At 53.9% G+C, this 26,097-nt stretch overlaps 1 protein-coding gene and 1 long non-coding RNA gene across 2 annotated transcripts; both read right to left on the bottom strand.

Moving 5' to 3' along the window:
- Nucleotides 1–5,475: 5,475 nt before the first annotated feature.
- LOC309443896 (mitotic-spindle organizing protein 2B-like) lies at nt 5,476–18,176 on the bottom strand (the record flags this gene model as incomplete). Its single annotated transcript, XM_082061233.1, has 3 exons — nt 5,476–5,748; nt 17,799–17,944; nt 18,034–18,176. 3 exons carry the CDS (start codon nt 18,174–18,176, stop codon nt 5,591–5,593), a joined length of 447 nt encoding a protein of 148 aa, XP_081917359.1. The 3' UTR covers nt 5,476–5,590.
- On the bottom strand, nt 5,756–16,681 carry LOC309443897. Its single transcript, XR_014184878.1, has 5 exons — nt 15,930–16,681; nt 15,649–15,819; nt 15,065–15,166; nt 14,154–14,966; nt 5,756–6,881 (listed from the first exon to the last, which is right to left on the bottom strand). It is a non-coding gene; the product is annotated as an uncharacterized lncRNA (long non-coding RNA).
- Nucleotides 18,177–26,097: the final 7,921 nt, after the last annotated feature.

Here is a 26,097-nt window from a genome sequence, read left to right as displayed (position 1 = left end):
CCTCTGAGTGACACCCGGGGGATCTCCCGTGAGCTGCTGACAAACCCAGCAGCCTAATGTGGTCAAGGCTTTGTCCCCAGCTTCAGCTGCAAGGCTGAGCGTTTGTCCCCAGGAGGCACATACACCCCAGCTCAGTAGACAGGTAACACGCAGCCCCTTTCATACCCTTTTCCTTCTGTTTTCCTGCATTCATGGCTCCCCAAACTACCTTGATCCCTCCTTTTCCCCAGCTTTGGTTCCTCCCCCTGGACATCCCATAACAAGTCTTGTACAATCCCAAAATGATCTTTCCCCACATCCCATCAGGTGTCTCACCCCCTTGGTCCCACGGGTGACCTGCAGAGCTGCCCCACGTGCCTGTGATGGTTCTACGTCCTGGCCCAGGGACAGACCATCCAGCAGACAGGGCAGTGCTGGCACTGCTGGACACGCTGGAGAGCTGGGTGGGGAAAAATTCGATGAAATAGAACAAGAGCAAGTGTAGAGTCTTGAATCTGGGCAGGAACAACCCCAGGTTCCAGTATAAGAAGTTGGGGAATGACCTATTAGAGAGCAGCGTAGGGGAAAGGGACCTGGGGGTCCTGGGGACAGCAGGGTGACCATGAGCCAGCACTGGGCCCTTGTGGCCAGGAAGCCAATGGGACCTGGGGTGGGTTAGAAGGGGGTGGTCAGTAGGTCAGAGAGGTTCTCCTGCCCCTCTGCTCTGCCCTGGGGAGACCACACCTGGAATATTGTGTCCAGCTGTGGCCCCTCAGTTCCAGCAGGACAGGGAACTGCTGGAGAGAGTCCAGCGCAGCCACCAAGATGCTGCAGGGAGTGGAGCATCTCCCGGGTGAGGAAAGGCTGAGGGAGCTGGGGCTCTGGAGCTGGACAAGAGGACACTGAGAGGGGACTCATTCCTGGGGATCAATGTGGAAAGGGGGAGTGTCAGGAGGATGGAGCCAGGCTCTTCTGGTGACAACCAGTGACAGGACAAGGGGCAATGGGTGCAAACTGGAACACAGGAGGTTCCACTGAAATCTGAGAAGAAACTTGTTCGGGGTGAGGGTGGCAGAGCCTGGCCCAGGCTGCCCAGGGGGGTTGTGGAGTCTCCTTCTGTGCAGACATTGCAACCCGCCTGGACACCTTCCTGTGTAACCTCATCTGGGTGTTCCTGCTCCATGGGGGGATTGCACTGGATGAGCTTTCCAGGGCCCTTCCAACCCCTGACATTCTGGGACTCTGTGGTGGATGATCCCACAGCCTGTCTGCACCACCAGCCCCAAGGGCTGCACCCATGGAGGGTATCACAGAAGAACCACCCCACATAGCCCCACCAACAGGTCTCCTTGCACCCCCAAAAGCATGCCTTCCCCAACGTGCCTCTTCTTTCTGCAGCAGAGCCAGGGATGATCCCTCCTTTTACTCCAACTGCTGCAGTTTTGGAAGGGAACTGGGCAGGACAGATCAGCCCCTGCCCCTACCAGCCCTGGCCCCCCCCGCTCCTCTCCATGCCACCTCCTGTCCCACCGCACATCCTGCAGTGTCCCTTGCACCAGCCTCGGGGACCCACAGCCCCCACACTGCCCGGTACCCCAGGACGCTGAAGTTGAGGTGCTGTGGTGGGTCTGCCCTGCCCCACGGTGCTGCGGCCCAGCTGCTGCACCTCACTCCCACCCCACAGGACCCATTGCAGCTCCAGCAGGAAGCCAGGACAGGGTTGCGAGACGGGTTGGACATGGGCTTGGGGGTCAGGATGCAGCTTGGTGGGGATCAGACGTGAAGCTGGGGATCGGTCCTCGGCTTGGGGTCAGACACGAGGACGTGGCTGTAATGGGGAGGTGTCAGGGATGCAGCAGGAGCTCAGACATGGGATGCAGCTCTGGGTCATCAGCACAGACCATTCCTGAGCTTGGTGGTGATCCTTGAATATCAAGCTCCTTTCTTGGACCTCTCTTCCCTCCAGGGCCTTATCCCACAGGCCTGTTTGAAGCAGACCCCTAAAGAGGCCAAAGTCCACCCTCCTGAAGTCCAGCATTGTGATCCTCATTTTCAGCTGGCTCCGTCTCCTCACAACCCTGAACTCTACCATCTCGTAGTCACTACAGCCACGGCCGCCTTTGACCTCCACATCCCTAACAAGTTCCTCCTTGTTGGTGGGACTGAGGTCCAGCAGAACTCTCCTGTTGGCCCCCCTATCGCTTGGGTCAGGGAGTTATCATCAATGCTCTCCCGGAACCTCCTGGATTGCTCATGCTCTGTTGCGCTGTCCTATGAGCACATACCAGGGTCGTCCCCATGAGGACAACCAGGGTCTGTGAACATGAGGTCTCTTCCAGCTGGCTGTAGGCAGCCTCATCGATTTGTTCTTCCAGGACAGGTGGCTCGTACCAGACACCCACTTTAATGTCACCCAGACTGGTCAGCTCTTTAATCCCGACCCATACGCTCTCAGGTGGCTCCTCACTGCTCCCAGCAGAGCTCCAGGTACCCGGAGCTGCCTCACATGAAGGACAACTCCAGCTCCCTGTCACCCCAGCCTGTCCTTCCCACAGGGCCTGTGTCCTCCATCACACCACTCCAGCCCTGTGAACCATCCCACCACATCTCCACAACTCCAACAAGACCGCACAGGTCTCCAGTTCCTTGTCTTCTCCCCCGCGCTGCATGCGCTAGCACACCAGCATGTTGGAGGCAGCCCAGCACAGTGACTGCCCAGACAAGGTTTGGGAACTTGTCCATAGCGGTGCCTTGTAGGCACCTCCTTGCTTGCCTGCAGGTGCTGAAGGTCACCCCCACTTGAGGCCCATCTTGCTGATTTTGCATTCCCTTCACATCACATCAGACCCTCTGCTTGGCAGCGCTGTCTACAACCTCCATACCCCGAGCTTTGGAGTCACGTTTGATGATACTCCCAAGGGCAACCTGGAGAGCATCGGTGCCCACATGAAGAACAGCAGGTGACGGTCAGAGGGTCACACAAGCTTTGGCGGTCCCTCCACCACACCCCAGATCTGGGCCCCAACAGGCTGCACACTTCTCTGGACAGGTCCTGCCATGCCCTGCCACATGGAGTCACCCCACTGCAGTCACCTGCTGCTTCTGCTGCTCTTGCAGGGTTTGTGTCAGGTAGCCCAGATGGTCCATTTGAAAGGACCCCACCTCCTCCTCAGCTTTGAGGACAGTGAACCTCTTCTGTTGCTGCAAGTCTTCAGAAGCAGCAGGAGCTTCCTCCCAGGCAATGGCAGAAGATGTGCCAGGGAGGGTCAGTGGGACATAGGAAAAGGTTCTTCACCCAGAGGTGCTGGACACTGAACAGGCTCCCCAGGGAGGTGTCACGGCCCCAACCTGACAGTGTTCAAGAAGAGACTGGACAACGTCCTCAGACACACAGTGTGACCTGTGGGGTGTCCTGTACGGGGACAGGAATTGGACTCCAATGATCCTGGTGGGTCCCTTCCAACTCAGGACTTCTATGATTCTTGGTAGTCTCCACTGACGATCTACAGACCCTGCCTGTTGTCCCACTGCAGATAAGGTCTGGGGATCGCCAAGTGTGGGGTCTGAGAAGATCCTGTTTCTCACACTCTGATGCAGCTTCACCTGCATTCTGCCTGTTACTCTGGTTGCTAACAGAGGTCTTCAACAACGCAGCTCCAGCAGGACCGAACACCTCTGCCTCGGGGAGAGACGCCGGCAGCCTGGGACTCGCTGGGCTTCACCCACCATCCAAAACTCTGCCTGCGTTGAGGCCTCTGCTCCAACACCTGCTGGAGAACACGTGGTGTGCTGCGCCACCATCACACCCGCGATCTGGGCTGCTCGGAACCAAGGTGACATCCCCTCTCTGCAGCCTTCTCTCTGTTAGCTACACTCCCCGGGCAGCCGCCGCTCAGCCCATTTTCCACCCCCCAGGCCTCTCTCCTCACTGTGGCCACAGGGTCACTGCTGGAGACCACACCGAAAGGCTTCCTCAAGGAAAATTACTCTCAACATCATCCAAGCCAGTTGTCACAACAATCAGACAAAAGAGCAGAGTGAAGATGCTCCAAAAGCTCAAAAGCAACTCAGGCTGCAGAGGTGCCTCGCCTGCCGCAGATGTTTTGAAGGGACAGGATATAAAACCACACACTGAGCACTTCCATTCAGCTCGGCAGTATGGAAAGGAGAGCAGGAGAGCCTGCCCAGGACGGGACATCAGGGAGAGGAGCGGGCAGCAGAGCTCAGGATGCAGCGGGGGCTCGGAGACGGGCGGGTTGGTACAACACAGGCGGTATCTGAAGCTGCAGAGGGATAAATAAAGGAACGCACATATGGAACGGGTTAAAGAGAGGAGGCAGAGCGCCTGCAGGCAAAATCCACGTGGTGGTTCAGCACTTCTGTTCTCAGGAAAGGTCAATATACCACGCAGAGAAGGTTCGAGTTTCATCTCAAGTCTGCTCACCCCTGTTCCAGGGCCAGAGAGCACCAAGAATAATTCTTCTAACAGAGCCCTTCAGCTGCTCTTTTTCACCAGCAAATTCAGCTTTCAGCCTCCCAGCTGGTGTGGTACAGTTTGGGCTCTGGGGATTTTTTGGGGTGCACTTTCTTACAAGATCAGAGCAGGAGATACCCAGACCTTGCAAGTGCAAAGCAGCAGCAGCTTGTAAGCGATCCCACCTGGATGCCTTTTCTACAGCAGAGCTGTACTCCCCAGTATCTTTTCCTCTTGGTCGGGAAGAGATTTTAGCACCTGTTGAACCAGATTCATGGGAGCTCAACTTGGCCTAGGAAACACCATCTATTGCCCACAAAGAACAGAGGCACTTTCTCCTAATTAGGGAAATGGATTTCAGCACTGGCTCCTGAGCTGCCAAGGCACTGGATACGCTCTGGAATGACAAACGGCAAGGCTCAAGCTCTAACAAATCACTTACCCGTTTTAGCTACTTGCATGTATCTTACTCAAAGTGATGAAGCTGTTCTCTCCCTTATCTGGCTCAACCTCATTTAACCTGGCTCATTAAGCAAAGGGCTCTGCAACAGTTTATAAATGAATAATCACATTGGCACCACTGGAAGGACTAAATGTTGTGCAATTATGCTACGTGATACATGAAGCTGCTTTTCCAATTGAGGTGCTGAAGCCCACGTGAGCACGTGAAGGGAACAGGGCAACCAGCAGCTAAAGCACAAGGACGTACCCCACCAGATGGGTTTCCAGGGGAATCCACAGCACCGCAGGGCTCGGCGATACCAATGCATGACCCACCTCAGCACTATTCACCTCATAATTCAGCCAGTCAGACTTTCTGCTCTTACAACTCGAGTGAAAACATCAAAATGGATATTAAGGAAGGAGGCAGCAGGAAGCCTTGGCTTCTAAGATGAGTCGTGACCTCTCTGGAGCAACCTGAGCGCTATTCCAGGCTTTTCCAGGCTCCACACCTCTGACCCAGGTAACCCCCAGTAGTCTGCAATGCCAAAGGGAGGTTTGGAAATAAGAAAAAACAGCTGTTTCACGTATCACAAGTCATGTTTGTCAAGATAATACACACAACAAAAGCATTTTTAACCAGCACAGTTTATATACACTGTCGAGCACCACAGCAGGTGGGTTCCAAGGCCTGGTTTAGGCGCTGCTGCCCGCTCCGCTGCCCTTTCCAGAAGCTCCTGCTTTCTGCAGGCGGTTGGCGCTGGGCTGCCGAGGCATCCGCTGAGCAGATCCCTCCCGGCTGCTCCTCTCGCCCAGAGCCTGCGTCCCGCTCCCTGAACTGCTTTTATTTCTCCCTGAAAAAACAAACAAACATATGCATTAATTCTCAAGTCCCGACTCTACGCGTCACCCACACAGCAGCTAAGATGCAAACGTTCCTTAAGGAACCATGCAAAAGGCAAAACGGTATTAGGTGTCGCAGATGTATCCAGCATCCAACACAGACAGCGAATTTGTGAAGTCTGCTCAACAGGCATCAGGGCCACAAAACCAAAGCGCGTTGCAGCAGAGGCATTCCAAGGTTTCATCTGGTTCGACCTACAGAGTCACCAGCTGCTTTGTTCTTTGAAGTTTTGCTTTCATTCGGCACAGGAGCTGCCAGCGGCCTGCCAGGAGAGCATGGAGAGCACCGAACACCTCATGGCTGGGATAAGTGAACCGATGTGCCGGTGCCCACCCGTCTGCAGTCGCACTGTCAGATCAGAAACCCTTCTCTTTGTGTCACGTCTGTGTCTTGACAAGCGTGGTTGGATTTCTACCGTTTTCTGGTGTTTCCAGGGGGCTCAGACTCCCGTATAGGAGCTACTCACAGATTTTCTTACTGAGAAGAGCCATCCTTCCGTAGGCACAACGGAGCACGTGTAAAACGCGACAGCGGAGAGAAGCCATGGGCAGAAAGGCAGAAGCGGAGGGATGACGGGGCACACGGGCCGCCCAGCGGGACTCGCAGAGCGAGATGAGAGCCGGGAGGAGCGAGGAGATGCGACACGGGACAGAACCACTGCAGGTGAGGAGGACTCGCCTTAGGAAAGGCAGCAAAAATACCAGAAACGCGAGGAAAAGGGGTCGCAGCTTTTACTAAAGACAGTGAGCATCATAAATAATTAATAGCAGCACGAAGGAAACTGAACGTGGGAATACGGTGAGCTGTACTTACATGCATGCAAGTAAAATGAAGAGTGACATTTTAGTACTTGTTATGAGAGCGACTCCCAGAGCACCAAGAGCTGCTCCACACGCTGGAGTCTCCACGGGCACGGTCTGGAAACCATCGCCATGGATGGTCTGTGCTGCTGATGCGTCTGTTTTACTCACCAAACCCTCCCGTCTTCTGGGAACAGGACTCGTGTCAATACCACAAGTTAACACTTTGCAACACCAGAACGACAACCCGAGAACTTCCAAAGAACATGTGGCCCCTTCGTATCTGTGAAATTTGACAGACCAGGGTGGCAAAAGAAGTATGCTCACTTATTCCAGCCAAGTCAGGTGCTCTTGAAGAAGTCTATTATTGTAAACCACAGCAGTGATTAGCAGCAGCCATCAGCCCAAGCCAGCCAACCAGCCTCGCAACCTTCCTCTGCAGCTCAAGCACTTCAAGCAGTTTCACTAATGCAGGTATTGCCCATGAGAACAAACAAATTGCACAACGGCAATACATGATCTCACAGCATCATAGTTCACCATGATGCTTTCAGCAATCCAGGACATCTCTACAGGTGAATGGCCTCCCCTTTCTGACGCTGTCTGCAGGTCCTCAACCCGTGTACGGCTCTACCCACCAACACACACAAAACAGCGGCTGCATCAGTGCTACCGCGAGTCAGACCCTCCACCTTCCCACCTGCGAGAAAGAATCACTTACTGAAAACAGGCTGTGCTCAAAGCACACGCGCTCCACCCTCGTAGAATCACAGGATGTCAGGGGCTGGAAGGGCCCTGGAAAGCTCATCCAGTGCAATCCCCCCATGGAGCAGGAACACCCAGCTGAGGTTCCACAGGAAGGTGTCCAGGGGTTGGAATGTCTGCACAGAAGGAGACTCCACAACCCCCCTGGGCAGCCTGGGCCAGGCTCTGCCACCCTCACCCCCAACAAGTTGCTTCTCAGATTTCAGTGGAACCTCCTGTGTTCCAGTTTGCACCCATTGCCCCTTGTCCTGTCACTGGTTGTCACCAGAAGAGCCTGGCTCCATCCTCCTGACACCCCCCCTTTCCATCTTGATCCCCAGGAATGAGTCCCCCCTCAGTGTCCTCTTGTCCAGCTCCAGAGCCCCAGCTCCCTCAGCCTTTCCTCACACGGGAGATGCTCAAAATCATGGTGAAGCAAAACAGTTACTTTAACAGCACAAAAACCATTTGTATTTTTGGAAGCAACCTATCCAGACAGGGGAGCCAGGCAGGAACAGCTCGTGAGGAACGCGAGGACAGGCACGGTTTGTGCGTTCTGCCAGTTAAAACACGGTCAGTGATAACATGCTCAGTTAACTCAAAGCACAAAAGAAGCTGAACAACCACAATCTCTCTGTAATTCAAGTGCTACAGACCAACAAAAGGATTCCATTGATATTTCCCTTGGCGACACAAGACGTCTTATCTCGCATGTGTCTCACTGTCATACAACAACTGCAGCCCAAAGAGCCACGGATGCAAGAGATAAGTCACAAGAGAGCCTGGTCCAACACCTCCCACTCCAAAAAAAGCAGCTCCAGGTTTACCCAGACACGGCTGGAGAAGGGAACACGCACGCAAGCGGTGGCAGGAGTTCGCTGCCCCATCTAAAACCAGCAGTGCCCGCCGTGGTCAGGCTGGTCACGCTCATCATCTCTGGCCAAAGCCAAGACCACAGGTACCTGGAGGAGAGAACCAGCACATCGGAACAGGAGAGACTCCTCAGCACCAGAAGCAGCTTCTGTGCCAAGCAGGAGGCACATGAAGACCCATCAGATTTGGGAAAGGAAACCCCAACCTCAAATGTGCTTTTGGAAGTGGAAACCTAAAGCTCTTCTCTCTGCAAAAATAAGAGTACTATTAATGTGATCAATTCAGGCTAGAATAAAAGCGGACTGTACTGCCACTATCCAGTACTTCTACATATACTCACTTCTTGCAAAATCATAATTCTAAGGTTTTACTCTTAGAATAAATAAAAACCAAAAAAACCTCCACCTTAAGTCAAAATTATCCAAATATCACATTATGCCTGACAACCACGACCCTCTCACAGGATAAAATAAGCTTAATGCAGAAAAAAATAAGCATATGCATGAATACCATTAGTGCTCTCTGATACAGCTTATTCCTGTAGAAAACTACTGCAGGGAAGAAATCACCATGCAGACAGTTTCAATGTGAGATGCGAAAGAAAAAGAAGCGTAAGTAACATCACTTCCCAGAAAAGATTCTAAGAAATAGATTGCCATCTGCAACACACCACAAAGATCTAATTCATTAGTCTCGCTGTGTATTGTTAGAACTGTGAGAATAGGTAACTCTGAGGTGAGGTGTGTCCAGAACTTGCTAATATTCTGGGATGTGGAATCAGCAATGGCTTTCATTTTTAGCTGTTAAGCCCGATGGGGAAGCCTACAAGCACAGAGTATTTAAAAGAGAAAGGAAAACCGTGAAAAGCGGGGGATAATGATAGTTCCCTGAGGCAAGGGTGTGGAATTCTGAAAAAAAAAAACCCAACAAATTTAGAATATTGGAGACTGACGAAAAAAAAAGTATATCTGACATGTTTGTCAGGTTAATACTGCTCAACTTGCTGCTTTCCCAGGGGATCCCTTCCAGGAACGACATCTCCCTTCACTGGTAACATAAATAAATAGCCATGGGTACAGCAACTTGTAACACAGTCGGGGATATCAGGGCTGCAACAGTCTCAAAATATAGTGCACACTGGCAGTGACTATGGGCTACAGCAACCACGAGAATACCCTGAAATTCTCCAAAATCCTGCTCCTCTCGCACAGCTGGCTTAGACCAGGCACAATTACCAGCTGGCCCTTCTAGACAAGGAAAGACTCGGTTTTAGGTGTCAATAGAAAAACCCAATGCCTGTAAGAGCGGAAGGCCCTTCTTCTCGCAGTCACTGCAGCCGCTTCTGCAACACAAACTGGCAGGGTCCCGGGTCTCCAAAGCTGCTGCCACATCCTGAACAGCCCATACACACACACTGCCCAGGGCCAAAACATCGCCCTACAGCAGCTTCCCCTGGAAGACACAGTAAAGCAGACAAGCAAAACCAGCAAAATACTTCTCAACAAATCCAGCTGAACTATTTTGAGACAGAGGAAGAAGAGCAAATAAGAAGATGGTTTTCAAATGCACTTTCCAAAGTAGTTAACTAAGGTCTTAAGCATAATTCAAGCACAGGGTCACTATTTAGGCACGTTTTCTCTCGCAACACTTATCTGAAGAGAAGCACTTGGAGAAATAATACAACATATGGAGACCTACACATGCTCACAAATCATCTGCCCACAGCTTAGACCTTTCTCTCTTCTCCAGCCGCCTGTTTGTTCATAACAGGTTCAGCTGCATCACTAGAGACACCACAAAACCAAGCGCACATTAACAAAGTCCCAGATCCTACTCAAGATTCGGGTGTGGAGTCTCGTGCAGACCTTTCCTACTGTGTGAGTTGGACTACGAGTCAACCACTCCATTCTATAAATGCGACAGCCTGGATGAGCCACTTTGAGCTCTCCCCACTAAATACACGAGCTGTATGGCGATGGTTTCACTGCTCACAGGTCAGTGGATGAGCCCAATTCAAGTTCAAGATTAGTCATTTAGCTTAAGCAGATGCACACCGAATGTAACGGATTATTTAGAGATAGAAGGTTGTATGATTTTTAATATACTCTTTGAGTCATGTTACTTGGTAAGCTGGATTTGCTAAAATCTTAAGCTATAAAGTCCTGTTCATATTTAACAAAAGAAACTACACTGAACACATATAAGATAAGGCCTATTTTGTGCTGACTGGGAAAACAACGACCCAAGGCTAATGCAGAGACATCACAGACCTCTGCAAAACGGGGCCTGTTTCGCACTTCACTGAGAAGAAAGGATTTATTTAGATCAAACAGCACCTGCAAGGCCGTGGACCAGAAACAACCGCAGCCGAACAAAACAAAGGCCCGTGTGGAGTCAGAGACAAAAGGCCCAAGGGGAGCAGAAGGATCTAGTGGTGAAATGTTGCTATTGGGCTGGATGGTGGCGCGAATGGCCTCTAGAGATCTAAAGGTCCGTGGTTTCCTGCGCTCGGGCTGGGCCTCTGCGCGGGTACCAGCTCCAGCCGCCCTCCCGCTGCTCTGCTCCCTCCAGTTCTCGTCCTGAGATTTGTTTCCAGAAACACGGAAAAGCCTGAAAGTCTGCTCTGCATACGGGTCCCAGGCCCTGGAGCTCTGAGCACAGACCCCGGAGCGCACGTTTCTCAGGAGGGACGCCGGACGGCTGCTGTGTGAGCGGGCACAGGCCTCACGGCCGCTGCCCCCGCAGCTCCAGGCGCAGGCTCCGCGCTGAGCGGCTGTCGGGGGAGACGCTCAAAGTTGCTCCATGACGGTCCAGGCTCCTGGAGGGACGGTCACAGCACTCGGCTTGGTTCCCCCATGCAGCGAATAACAGAGCGAACCCGCCACCCAACTCTTTAAGTCGCGCTTCTCTTTAAGAAATCTAATCTAGCACTGCAGAAACACAGCACACATACCACACAGAGAGCATGGAAAAAGGCCCTGCCTCCCAAATAATGCACTCTTCCCCCTTTTAAAAATAAGTTATTTGGATGGGAGAAAGTCCTTCCCAAAATACAGTAGTGCAGGTTGCATCGCAGCATCCAAAACAGCTTTTTCACTGTTCTAAAGGTAACGATGCAATAAAATGACAAGTATGTCTCAACTTTGGTTTTCAAAACTCATTGCCCACAGCAAAACATATTTTCATAGGAACAGAGAAGCCACCTACTCCTTGGGGAACAGGTCCATGCCAGCTTCTGAGCACTCCAGCCTGGACTTTTTACAAGGGATAAGGAAAAAGGAATAAAAGCTGTCTGCCTGCTGCTTCTGCTGAAGTGGAGAAGATGGCTCCCCTACCTGCCATCTGTGTTTTGGGGGTATCAAGATTTGTTATCACCTCCTTGGAGAGGAAAGGAGCTGGAACGTTTAACCAAGGGACTCCGGACCATCCACAGCACAGCTGCAAAGTGTCCCAACCGGCTGTAAAATAACTGACATCAACCCACAAAACACCTCATTGGAACTTGTGTAATGGACAAGGTTTATAAACTGAAGCTATTCAGTTACTGATGGGCTAAAGAAATGCCTAAAATACAGAAAAGTTGCTTCAAAAGTGCATTCTGGCACTGGGGGCAGGTGAAGCAACAACTCCGTATCAGGAATGCTCTGAATGTAAAACTTCTTGCCCCGTGTCACAAAACAAGGATAAAGGCTTGTAATTCAAAAGGCTTGAGCTGCACTGCCTATGGTAGAAAGAGTTACAAGGAGCGAGAGCGGCAGGAAGGCAACATAATGTACTTTAGTGAATTCGGCAAATCCACTTATTGGAGCGGTATTGATGAGATACTGAAAAACCTGAGTACAAGTAAAGCAAATAAGTAAGAAAACTGTATTAGCCCTTTAATTAGTCCTGTAAGTCACCTAAAAATCACTCCACAGATCCATTTTTCAGGTCAGACATACAGACCATGAAGTGTCCGAGTACAACATTTACTCGTGCATGGCACAATTTAAGAACGTGTTGCCATCAGTTAGATCCCATGGATATATTTAATCTACAAGCAACGCATAAGAGACAGTATAACCAACAGGAAAATTCCCAGCATGATGTATATATAGAAAAAACAGATTAAAAGCATTTAAGATAAATCCTTAGCGTCTCTTGGGCGTTTCCCTCCAAGCTCTACACCACATTATCCTTGTCGGCCGCCTTATCTCCCTCATACACAATTCTGCACCCCAAATCCCGCATTGAGATGAACCCCAAGATAACGTGAGGCTGAGTAAGGGGAGGGCGAGGGGAAGAGGAACACGAAGCAGACCCGAGAGTGAACACAGCCAAAAGCAGACACGGGGAAAGGGCGGGAAACAAGAAGAGAGAAAAAAGGGTGAACAGGGAGGCTACAAAACAGAAAGATGGCACGAGGAGCACAGAGAGGGCAAAGCTGGCAACAGGCTGCAAAGCAGGCGAGGGATATTTAAGAAATAACTGAACAGCGACACTTAGAGGAGAACCTGATCGTATCAAAGTATTTGAACGGGAAAAAAGTAGTTGCAGACTACTTTTTGTTTCTCAAAAGCGTATTTTTTCTATGCAGACAAGCAAAAACAAAAAATCACAGTGCGTGAAACGTGCACCGAGCCCACGGTGGTGCTGGGCTCCGAGGCTGCTCCAACAGGCGCCCACGCGCAACACGGAGTTCGGTGGGGTAGGAAAACATCCCGACCCTGCTACGCGGAACAGGAGGCTGCAAAGGCTCCTCAAAATCCACAGACACAGGGGTTTGAAAAGCAAGCTCATGTTAACAACTCATTTAGTGCAAAAAATTAGCTGGGCAAAGCTTTGCGATCGACCTTCAACGGAGACACTTGGGCTGGGGAAGTGGGGAATGTGGAAAAACCAGCTGGGGCGCAAAGAGGAGAGAAGCGTCAAAGAACATTCACTGGGCTAGAAGAACAGAGCAGGGCATGGAAACCTGCATGTCAGAGAGGAGAAAGCTGCAGGGAAAGTGACAGGGGCTTGAGGGTTGGCTGATGGGAACAGAAAGCACAGAAATAAAATGTAGAAAACCAGCATATTTAACTACACAAAGGTAAACTATGCACATACCTAAGCCTAGGCCAAAATCAACACCGCCGTCCTAAGAGGCGTGCACCCCTCCTTCTCGCACGCACAGAAAGAAACTGCCCGGACAGCCTTTCCCTTTAAAATCAGCTCTTTCCGTCCCAAATCAACAGCTGCTGAGGAACCATCTCTCACACAGCTTGCACGATGCTGTATCCAGCTAAACACGGCAGATGGACGCTCCAACACTAATTCTGAGCCAGCTATCACGAATGCAGTTACCAGCAAACACAGCTCTGTGCAGAACACCACGGCTACACCCGACGGGAACACACAAATCAAGTCGTTCGCCTCAGACTCCCGGTGGCTTTAGCTGTAAAAAGGCTGAAATAAGTACTGGGAGACACATCCCACCCTGAAAGTGTTGTTCGGAAATGCCCTTTTTTCAGCTACTTTAAAAAACCTCCCTGCACCATGATGGGCTGAGAAGCCTAAGCTGGTATCTCATCTCACTGATAAAGCTTGAGCGGACAGTCTTGGCTTATCTTTAGCAAGATGTGGATTACTTGGGCCACTTGTCTTCCTAGGAAGGAGGAGGCACAGAAGAAGGAGCAGATACGGAGGTGGAGGACACTGTGCTAAGCAGCGTGGCAAGCTTATACAGGACAATGTTTGCATCAGCCCAAGGAGCTGCGGCTCTATCAGCAGACACAAGTCCCAGCTGTGCAGAGGAGGCGTCTCCCATCGCCAAACGCCTGGTCCTGCGTGGAAGCCACACCATCCTCTTCTTAAACAGAAGCAGCATCTTCCAAGAAGAGATGGCAGAGCCAAGAGCAGATACAGCCTTGGTGCCCCATCCCTGCAGAACAGGCCCAGCCCAGACACCCCCACTTACCCAGCTCCTCAACGATGGGCTCGGACTGTGCCCAGAACTAGAAAACTCAGTGAACGAGGAGCGATTCCTCCCCCTCTTCAGTTTGAGCTCGCTGGTTGTTTCCCCAGTTTAAGGAGAGAAAATTGCTCTGCTGAAGATACGCTGGTTTTAATATTTCAGCGACACACTTTCCTCCAAGGGCTATAGTAAAATAAGCTCCTGTCTTGAGCTAATCCTAATTCAGCCTGAAGTGCACCAGTAAAACACAGACAAGGCTGGCACTGATGGCCCAGTTCTGCTTTAGATCATCACCAATTTGCCTGAATTCAGAGTTCTCTATGGAACTTGTTTGCTCGCATGACCTTCAACCAGCAGTCCTATGCACCCTCCCTGGACGCTCCAAGTGTCCGCACGGCACTCCAAACCAGACATCAGCCAGCCAAAATCTGCACAAAGCTGCAATTAAAGCTGCAGAAGCTCGTTCACTTGCACCTGATGTCCAGCTTAGGTCAGGCCGGGCACTTAGCTAACACAGACCCCACCTTTGCCTAAATCCCAGCAAGCACAGACATCTGCCTTCCACCCCAGAGGCTGCAGAAATGTGTTCTCACAAGGAGAGCTGGACAAAACGTGTCCTCCTCTTGATGTCAATGAGATCTTACCGGTACTCGGTATACTCACAGAAAGGAGGACGCGGGACTGAGCTTATGTTCTGCCCAACGAATTTTCTGAGAGGGTTAGTTTTTCAATGGTGATTTTACTCACAAAGGAATCGGCTGCTGTCTAACGTCAGTGTGTGCTGAGTGACAGTGAAGTCACCTGGGCTGACAGAAACTGAAAAGAGAAGTTTTCATTCAAAGTGCGATACGGCTCTAATATAACATGAGCTTCCAGAAAACAACCAACCCACCACACAGCTGGGAAGACCAAACCTTCTGGCAAGATGTGCCGGTGTTGCCCATCAGAATTTGGTCAGGACCAAGCGTGATGAGAGAGAGGAGCCAAAGTGCCCCTCTACCACCATTCCTGAGCATCTGCTTACACAGAAAGCAAATCCAGGTTCAGCATTTGATGTTTTACCACGTTTGCAGTGAAAATGTGGCTTGCTGGGTACGATCACCCATCTCGATAAGCTGCAAATGATCCGGTGACCTCAGAGCATCAACCAGCTCCAAAGACATATTTTAACCTTGTGAAATAAAGCAGCAACCGGGACACCAAACGCCAGACTCATTTTGTGAGCGTCCACCACGAGCAGCATGGAGTCAGCACCATCTTTGTCTGGACTTCACCCTCGGCTCCGAGGGCTCGTCCCACCGCACGCAACGACACCAACACATCGATTTTAAAGGGAAACTTGAGAGGAAAGCCTGGCTGGAAACACTCGCACTGCAACCTGACTCGAGCGTCACCTTGGACCAGGAGATGCTCTGCTAAAGATGCAGAACGAGCATCCTCGATTGAGGCAGGTACAACCAAACGAAGCTCCCAAGATAAGAAGCTCCTGGAAACTCACGGCCTCTCGAAGGCGCTCGCAGCTCCTCAAGCTGGTAGGAGGCAATGGTTACGTGATTTCTGGCTTTTCCTCTTGCGAAGTTCAATACTGATTAATAAACAAGTTGCCATCTGTTTCAAAGCTGAGCTGGTCCACCACTAGCCAAAACTAGCCCGTGGCAGTGGCCCAGTGCTGCGGAAAAGAAAATAAACCCTCATTTTTACACAAAGTACCAGAAAAAGAACACACGAGAGAACATATGTTATTCCAGATTAACAGACAGACAGGAACAAAAACCTTACCAAAGTTCCTTCATAGTTTACGTGGCCCATCACAGGTGAAGCACCAAAGGAGAAGAAGAGAGAGCAAAATTTAACAGCATCTTTTTTTTCAACATCTCTGCTCTTTTGAAATTCAGTACCTGAAGAGCAGGCTACTTCTCACTTAAAATACCCAAGTGCTTGTACTTCTCTCATTTGGCTCAGGAACAAGCAGTCAGCCGTGTGTCTCCTTTTCCCCCGTGCATCCTTAGAGTCACTTCTCAACCACAAATAAGGCCGTTCTCTTGACTGCAACCAATTTCTCCGCACGAAATTCCGAGTCAAGAGCATCTCTTGAGAATGGGGAACCTGCTCATGGGAAAGCCCAGGGAGTCCTGGAGACTTGTCCGCATTTGTGCTCTGGTAAACTTGCTCGGATCTCTGCCTTAGCTGCTCGATGAGGCGACTGATTCTCACCCATGTACCATGTATGAATCCACAACAGAAGGAGCAGGTTTGGCTACTGTACAAGTGCCTCGGATCGTGGCATAAATCGCCCTTACCCTAAACCCAATTGGTTTTAGTTGGCCAAAGGAATCTTGCCTTTCACCTTCGCCTTCCGCAGGACTTACCAGCGCGGCCATGAGAACAAACGCCCCGTACCACACGGCAGCCCCAGCAGAGACCAGACTGAGCGCGGCACGTTATCACAACAGAGAAACCCCATTTTCCCCACACCCTGCTCTGCTCCCCCACGACGACAAAGCCTTTTTCCCCCACCCTATTCTCTGTGTTCCCAGTACAGTCACTTACTTTTCAAGCTTTGCCTCAGAGTTCATCGTGGGTCAACAGAGACCCATCGGCTACAAGAGTTTTCACCCTGAAACAGGGACATGACAACACGGTTTGACTCGGCCCTGCCCATTTCTAGGTGAGCGGTTTTGTCTTGGCAACCACAACACTCACAAAACCTCGCTGTTTTGGCCAGTGCCCTTTCTGTCACGTTTCTGAGCCTTTTCACAGCGAATTCAAGCTCAGTGAGAGCGGACTTCTTTTCGTTACCTCTTTTTAAACCTTTTGGAAGCAATCCGCAGAGGTAGCGAGCTCCCAGCCAAAAGTGACTTCAGAGAGTAAGTAGAAGTTTTATTAGAACTGGTTTGGAAAAAGAGTAGAATAATATATATGTGGCGCAGCTTCAGGGCTATATTTGCTACTGTCCACCGAGGTTAGAGCAATAACGAAAGGCAGTTACATACAAAAGCAGCCGCTATTTTAGCCAAGAATCCCACAGAACATCCCATTTGGTGTTCCCACCTCAATAACACCTGCCCCGGCACGGAAAGCAGCAGAAACCACCCGGGGAGCCGCGGATGGAGCAGAAGAAGCATCGCAGCTCCCCTCGCTTTTCAGGGATTCCCAATGTGCAGGAAACTCCCGCTTTCTTTTTGAGTTAGATATAAGCGAAGTGGCATTGTGCGATATTATGTAGTAAGGTGGGGATATTTTGTTAGCCTTAGAAGGCAGAGCCAGGAGGCTACAAAACCCAGAAGTGACGGCAACAACCTCCCCCAGAACACCCCGCTCCGCCGAAAAACACGGGAAATTAAGCAAAAAGGGCGCGGGCAGGAGGCGCAGCGGCCCGGGCAGCCAGGGCTCCCCCTCCTCACACCGAGCGGGCCCCCCGGGCACCGGCCGGGCCGCCCCGCGGCCCCTTCCCCGCGGCGGGGCGACCGGGGGCTCCGCGGGACGGCGGCGCGGCCGCGGGACGGGCCCGGGGGAGCGGCGGGCGGGCCCCGAACCGCGGCGGACGCAGGGCGGAGGGGAGCGGAGCGGGGCCGTCCTCGGGGGGCCCTGCGCGGGGAGACGCGGGGCTCAGGGCGCGGTGCCGCCGGGCCCCCGCCCGCCCCTTACCTCGGGTGTCGGCGGGGAGCGCGGCGGGCGCGGCGGCGGGTCCACTCTCGGGTCCCGGCGGCAGCCGCTGCCCGGCGCACATGGACTTGAGCACCTGGAAGACGGCGAGCGGCGCCACGTTCATGCGCAGCAGGTCCAGCAGCACCCTGCGGGACGGGGACGGGGATGGGGACGGGGACAGCGTCAGCGGCCGCACCGGGGGCAGCGGCGCCGGGGCCGCGCGGGTCCCGCTCACCGGAACACCTCCGGGTCCAGCCCGCTGCCCGCCGCCTGCGCCAGCTCGAACAGCTCCGCCTCCTCCGCGCTCAGCAGCTGCTTCCGCCGCAGCCGCGACTCCGCCATGGCCGCCGCCATCCCCGCCGCTGCCGCCTCCGACATGGCGGCCCCGCCCGCCCCGGCACGGCCCCGCCCGCCCCAGCGCCCCCCCGGTCCCGGCTCCTCCGCCCGGGCCGGCAGGGGGCGGCCGCGCTCCGGCCGAGAGCGCCCCGCCGTGGGGGGGTGCTGGGGCGGCTGCCGGGACCTGCCCCCCGCCCCCGGGGGCTGCGCTGCTGCCCGGCCGTGCGGCAGCACTCAGGGGGTTCTGGGCGTCTTCCCCAGTTTGCCTTTCAAGCCCATCTTGCCCTGCTTGTGCCTCCTCCCAGCTTACAGGCCTTCTGCTCCGGGACACAGACCCACAGAACCACAGGATGTCAGGGGCTGGAAGGGCCCTGGAAAGCTCATCCAGTGCAATCCCCCCATGGAGCAGGAACACCCAGATGAGGTTACACAGGAAGGTGTCCAGGCGGGTTGGAATGTCTGCACAGAAGGAGACTCCACAACCTCCCTGGGCAGCCTGGGCCAGGCTCTGACACCCTCACCCCAAACAAGTTTCTTCTCAGATTTCAGTGGAACCTCCTGTGTTCCAGTTTGCACCCATTGCCCCTTGTCCTGTCACTGGTTGTCACCAGAAGAGCCTGGCTCCATCCTCCTGACACTCCCCCTTTCCATCTTGATCCCCAGGAATGAGTCCCCCCTCAGTGTCCTCTTGTCCAGCTCCAGAGCCCCAGCTCCCTCAGCCTTTCCTCACACGGGAGATGCTCCACTCCCTTCAGCATCTTCATGGCTTCAAGGGATGTGCCCTCAGGTCTCAGGCCACCCTTACCTCTGGGTGTAGTTAAACCAAGCTCCTTTCTCCAGCCTTTCTTGGTCGCTGGTGAAGACCTGCCCCAGACCTCCACACTGCAGGGCATCACCCGTGAGGTTGTGGCTCTGCCCACCAGCCCTCTCCAGCTGCCTTTCCACAAGCTGTCACATTTTTGGCTGAGCGAAACTGTGGTGTTTCTTTATTCCTACAGGAACAGAAACGCTAAGTGGAGGAGACCACGCTGAGGATCATGAGCTTCCCTGTATCCACGGGTCCCTGGGCAGGTGAACACGTGCTTGATGTAGGCAGCAAGCAAGGACACCCTGCCACCTTGCTGGATTTTTTCTTGCATTTTTCCCACTGGAAGACAGAAATAGCTGGTTGTCCTCATTGCTGTGGTCATCTGGGTGACTTTTCCTTGTCTGACCACCCTCTGTCCCCCAAGCAATTCACATCCTGTATCGCGATGGCCAGGTCTGGTTTTAATCTCCCGTCCCTGGACAGGGACAGGGAAGGGGACTGATGAGAGGTGGTGGGAGCGCTTTGGGCTGCAGGCAGTGCAGCAAATTTGGGTGTGGAGGAGCCGTACGCGCCAGCTGCCCCACGGAAGTACACACAGACAACCATCCGTGCTCACGTACCCAACCATCCGTCTCTGCCAGGCTGCATCATCTCTAATGCGCTTCAGTTCCCAAGCCAGCAGAGAGCATCTGGCATTGTGCGGGAAGAAATTGGAAATTTGGGTCCCGAGTTGCGCCGTGGCGAGGAGACGTCAAGCCGAGATTGAAATTCCTCTATCTAAATGGAAATGAGCAGCGACTCTGCCATCAGGGAGGGATCGCCTGTCCCCGCTCCCCCCGCAGAGACCACGGTCACACCAGTCACCAGCGGAACAGAGAGCAGAGCTGGGGGTGCAGGGGTGTCCCCCCTCCCGGGGCCACCACAACAGACCCCATCTTGTCCCTGCATCCAGCCACGGGACAGAGATGCCCCCACCCCGCACTCTGAGCGACCTGCGAGCCTGTCAAAACTGTCACCCGCCACAGGGCGACCTGACCGTGTGTCCTGCTGGGCGTTCGGCCTCGCTGACTGACAGACACTTACTGCAGCCGCCAGGTGGAAATGAGATGTACGATGAGAAAATAAGGATCTTGCTGCTGACGGCCCTGAGCAGGGACAATTATCGCGGTGCCGATGACGGGAGCAGCTGCTGCCGGCGCGAATTACCGCGCTGTCTGCGGGGCCGGAGCCACAAAGCCTGGGGTCACCCCGGACGATGGGCTTCGGAGGCACCCTCGGCTCAGCAGGGCAGGGTGGGCTCTGCAGCGCAGCGGGGACTCGGCAGCACCCCGTGCGAGCTCTCCTGCCTGCTCTGGTGTATGATGTGCTGCTTCATTTGGGACTGGAAGTCGAACGCAAGGGAAAGAGCCCTCACCGTGTGGGCGATGCTCTCTCTGCCCGTCCTGGTCCCTCTTCCCACAGCCTGTGGCTTCTGGGAGCTCAGCAAGATGTTTTTTAGCTCAGCCTCTCTCTGGAAAAGAAGAGAAGTGGGAACTGCATTCCCTGCAACAATCTGGAGGAGTCTCAGCTTGCACCTCCTCCTTCCCAGCCCCAGCCAGCTCCAGCTGCACGCTCTGGTCACCAGTGTCACACGCAGGGCTGGAGGACTCCCCAGGGCAGGGGACGGGACCCTTCACCGCGGGTCACACCTTCCTCACTTCTGTGCAGGCCTGGATGGGCACATTCTGCAACTTCTTCACATGCCAACACTCCCCTCTGGACTGCATCGTCTCTTCAGCCTTCTGAGGTGTTTCTGGGATCTCTGATATCCCTGCTTTCCCCTTTTGCTCTCCCAAGACACCAGGTCAGTAGGGAAAGCCACTGGGATCCCATAAACACCCCCTGAGAAGACCTCAGTTCCTGGAGCTGCAGTCTGGGGAGCACCTGGGACTCTGGCCTAGATGTCACCCAGCAGGATGCTGGCTCTTGCTGCCACTGCAGACACCTCCAGTACCTCTGGCAGGACTTTAACACCTCGTCATCACAGCCCAGTTTCCAGAGCAGGACGTGAGCCAGGACAGCATGGGATGGTGATGCCAGGAGAGCCTGGGATGGTAATGCCAGGAGAACCTGGTATGGTGGTGCCATGAGAACCTGTGATGGTGGTGCCAGGAGAACCTGGGATGGTGGTGCCAGGAGAACCTGGGATGGTGGTGCCAGGGCAGCATGGGATGGTGGTGCCAGGACAGCTGGGATGGTGGTGCCAGGACAGCTGGGATGGTGATGCCAGGACAGCTGGGATGGTGGTGCCAGGACAGCTGGGATGGTGGTGCCAGGACAGCTGGGATGGTGATGCCAGGGCAGCCTGGGATGGTGGTGCCAGGTCAGCATGGGATGGTGGTGCCAGGTCAGCATGGGATGGTGGTGCCAGGCTGCTCCTCGGCCCTTGTAAGACGCAGTTACAAGAGAGGTGGGGACAGGAGAGGCTTGAACACGCTGCGTATGCAGAAGGAAAAGGGAATTAGGTGCAGCATGGAGCCTGCAGTCTTTACCACAAGTCACCAGCTAGAGCCAGGGTTGCTCAGACGCCAGGACACGATGCTCATGCCTTGCCCACATCAGAAAGCACCGCTGTGATGTGCCTGCCCCGGAGCCACCGGGCACACGCGTGGGAAAGCAGCTAATGCATATGCAATAAATTTTATTGTGGGACTCGATGATCTTGAGGGCCTCTTCCAACCTAAATGATTCTAAACCAGGTTGTCATGAGCACACAGAAGCCGTGCTGCACCCCATGGAGCGCCCACCCGTGGCACATGCAGTAAATCCATGTGCAAAAGGGGCAAATCAGGCAGCCTGTTGCCCTTGGAGAGGGGCAGTGGCGTGTGTGAGCAGTGACTCAAGGTGATCTACACAGAGCCAAAGAGACGCAAGAGCCTTCCCCGTAAATCAGGCCACGCTGTGCCCGGTCAGAGAGAGCGTGCTGAGCGCAGGCACTGAAACCAGACGTGCTGTGAATTCGCAGAGAGGTAACCCTTAATGCGTGCAGTAAATCAGGACACGCTGTGCATGCGCGGAGAGGCTGTAATGCCGCATATGAGCTGTAAATCACCGCGCACCGTACATGCAAGGCCACCCCGGACAGGAACAGCGGGACAGGACACACGTGCAGAACCCATCGGTCCCATCCAGGCACAGATCAGGACTTGCCCTTCAATGGAGAAAAATTCAGCATGCGTACGTCCCTCCTGGAAATTAAGAGAAAGACTCATATCTGTGCAGGTCATCAGGCTGCGTGTGATGTGAAGGACAGAGAGCGCCTGAGGCAGGACCGCAGAGCAGGACACTCTTGGAATGCATGAGACGAGGGACAACCAGGAGGTGCTGTGAGGGATCAGGGAGGAAAGGAGCAAGGTCACCTCACCGTGAAGGAATGACCAGATTTAGGATAACCTGGACATGGCTCAAAGAGCAAGTAAATACAGCAAACGTGCCTCCCACATCCACAAAAGGGAAAAGTGGGAGTAAAATGTGTCCAGATTCCAGAGAGGAAGGCAAATGGAAACAGAATTCATCACAGATATATTGTCTCAGTGTAATGTAATGACTTTTCTTTGATGATTAACTTAGACAACGAGACGCAGCGCATTTAGTTAGATTTAAGGAAGGAGTTCAATTGCCACCCAATACAAACCAGTTTCCAGTGCTGGAAATCCTGGGTCTGGATACAGCAGAGGGACCAGCTAATCAAGTAAATGATGGGTTATACTGAAAGCAAAGAGCTGCTTCCAGCTCTGATCCTCCAGCCCAGCCTTGCTGACCCCACCAACACTGACCGCGAGCAGTGCAGGGCTGGGACCGCGGGGTCACCACACCTGGGACACGTTTTAGGGACGCAGCCACATCACCAGCAAGGCACTGGGAAGATCTCGGCCGGAAGATCTGCATGGGAAACGCGCCTCCAACATCGCCCAAGGAAAAGGAGAGAACTGCTCACAAGTGTAGGCTGAAAATTGGGTGGAGCCATCCAAGCACGGGACAGTTTTCAACCAGAAAACGGGTTGGAGATGCTGGGGAAGCGTGCCCAAGGGCCTGAGCAGGGGTGGTCTCCAGTCGGGAGCTGAGACTTGGCCCTTGAGTCAAATACGTTGGTCTTTACGAGAAGATTTGCGAGGAGGCACTGAGCTGGCCATGTGTGTGCCACATGCGTGTGTGCTGTGTGTGCCGCGCTGCACGTTCGGCTGGTTGCCTGCAGGGATCGCGAACACATTTCTCTCCTTTGCTATAAACTTTGGCAGCTGAGCTGCTGGGTTATTTGATCCTTCTGCAGATTTGCTGCGGTTGGAGACAGAACACAAGGCACTGTGTGTTCAGGGAAATTCAGGCAACTTGGGCATCACTGCTAGGGCTGGGGTTTTAAACTAATCACTAGGCTTGGGATGAAGGGAACTTCTCCAGGCCAGAGGGGCAGGAGGGGACGACACCCTGCACATATCTGAGGGTTTTACTGCAAGGACCGGGGACTGGGGATGCTCTCCAGCCTCCGAGGCATTCAGGAGCCCCCATGTCTTGTGCTGGCGTAGGTGACAAGGCTGATGTTGGGTTTGATGCTGCCCCAAGTGCTGCAAGTCCAACAGGAGAGAGATATCAGGGACTGTGACAGAGTTTCAGCAAACACACCCCAGTTCCAGGGAGGGCAAGCTCAGTTCTGCCCTGAATCAGCTTTTCCTGTCTTTCTCCTGCAGGACTAGGGCTGTTGGGCAGTTTATAATGTTTGTAAATATGTAAAGTAGGGGAAAGGGACCTGGGGGTCCTGGGGACAGCAGGGTGACCATGAGCCAGCACTGGGCCCTTGTGGCCAGGAAGCCAATGGGACCTGGGGTGGGTTAGAAGGGGGTGGTCAGTAGGTCAGAGAGGTTCTCCTGCCCCTCTGCTCTGCCCTGGGGAGACCACACCTGGAATCTTGTGTCCAGCTGTGGCCCCTCAGCTCCAGCAGGACAGGGAACTGCTGGAGAGAGTCCAGCGCAGCCACCAAGATGCTGCAGGGAGTGGAGCATCTCCCGTGTGAGGAAAGGCTGAGGGAGCTGGGGCTCTGGAGCTGGACAAGAGGACACTGAGGGGGGACTCATTGCTGGGGATCAAGATGGAAAGGGGGAGTGTCAGGAGGATGGAGCCAGGCTCTTCTGGTGACAACCAGGGACAGGACAAGGGGCAGTGGGTGCAAACTGGAATGCAGGAGGTTCCACTTAAACACAAGAAGAAACTTGTTGGGGGTGAGGGTGGCAGAGCCTGGCCCAGGCTGCCCAGGGAAGTTATGGAGTCTCCTTCTGTGCAGACATTCCAACCCGCCTGGACACCTTCCTGTGTAACCTCATCTGGGTGTTCCTGCTCCATGGGGGATTGCACTGGGTGAGCTTTCCAGGGCCCTTCCAGCCCCTGACATCCTGTGGTTCTGTGGCTCTGTGCAGGAGCAGATGCAGCTCCAGGCTGGCCCACAACCAAGTAGGGGCTCAGGGGCTGCGCCAGCTCCGCTCTGACCGTGCAAGAACAGTTCCCAGCAGCGCTAATCCAATTACCAAACAAACTTACTTCCTTCATTATCGGGGCCTGCAGCATGTGAAAACAGCTTGGCAATTGTGGAGGGCTTAGCAAGGGACCAGGGATCAGGTGATGAATGACAGAGCTGTTTCACTTGCGGGGAGGAGGGACAGAGGACAGAGGCAGCTGGGAGGACACGGAATTGCCAGGACAAGGGGATTGGGAATTGCTACAAAGGTCTCTGGTCAACCTTCGTGCTCCCAACCTCAAAGCCACGTCAGGTTGCTCAGGCCCTTGTCTGTCCTGGGGATGAGCATCCTCATGAATGGGGATCCCCCGTCACCCCTCCAGCCCTGACACGTGGCTGCCCCCCCACCCCCTTCTTGCCAAACGACACTCATGTGGGTCTCGAGACAACAAAAGGTAGCACTGAAATACCCATGCGAGAGGGATTAAATCCAGATCTTCTGGGGAGCTCCTGCTCAGCTCCCATCACAAAGAGGACGCCGAGCACCAGCCAGACCCAGAGCCACACGCTTCCCGTGGGAATCTCAAAATGAGACCTCGGCAGGACCTGCTCGCATCTGCCCCACTTGAGATCACGTCCATCGCTGGACCTGATGTCAAGCGTGGGGCTGGCTCTTTGCTTCGCCTCTGCGTCCTCACCCAGCTCCTCCATCTCCCTTGGTGGATCTCCGGCACCTGGAGCTGGAGGCTCCAATAAGCCACAGGCGTTGCCCTCTGGTTGCAGTGAATTTGTAGCCCACTTCAGCCCTAGTGTCCTGTCCCTCCTGGGACTGCTATGAAGAGGGGAAATATAACTAGCTGGGCTTAGGGCAGTTCTGCTTCTCTCCAAAACAAGCCCTTCTTGGCCCTGCTCAATGCTAACGCTGCTCGGAGCAGGAGGGAGGACTAGACACCTCCTGAGGTCCCTTCTAACACAAGTTATCGTATGAGTGTAGCCAGCAGGTCAAAGGAAGTGGTTATTTCCCTTTATTTGGCATTGGTGAGGCCATATCTGGATACCGTGTCCAGTTTTGGCCCCCAAGTACAAGGAGAGAGTCCTGCAGAGGGTCACTAGGATGGTCAGAGCTGGAGAACATGGTACAAGGAGATGCTTGAGGAGTTGGGACTTTAGCCTGGAGAAGCGAGGGCTGAGGAGGGATGTAATTGCCACAGGGAGGACCAAGAGCTGCTTAGCTGAAGCACTGGGACACAAAGCCCGGCTCCAGAGCAGTCCTGCTGGTCCGGGACTGGTCTGGGGAGCTGGTGCGCTGCACAGGGGTCTCACACCCCTCCTGCTTGGGCAGGATGTCAGCGCAGGGCTGCGAGCTCACCGGCACCGCCAGCGCGGCCGCTGGGCAGGCTGCTGCCTGCCCGTTCCTCAAGAAAAAGCCCAACATGGGGAGGCTCCCGGCGCCTCCGCTTCCCAGCTGCGCGGAGCCCAGGAGCCTCTGCTTTTCCAGCCACAGCCACGGAAGGGCAGAGCATCCCCTGGGACGAGCTCTGCGCTGCAGCGGTCAGGGCACGGCAGGGCTGCCGAGGGCCCTTGAAACGTTTTAAATGCAGCAAGGGCATCTCAAGAGCATCTCTGCAGATTTCCGCATCTCCAGCTCTTTCCGCAGGCTCTGGTGCAGC

This window comes from Streptopelia decaocto (genome assembly GCF_964273445.1).
Source record: "Streptopelia decaocto genome assembly, chromosome: 9".
NCBI classification, from domain to species: domain Eukaryota; kingdom Metazoa; phylum Chordata; class Aves; order Columbiformes; family Columbidae; genus Streptopelia; species Streptopelia decaocto.
The sequence above is the reverse complement of the archived record's forward strand: the minus strand, read 5'-3'. Positions and strand labels throughout refer to the sequence as shown.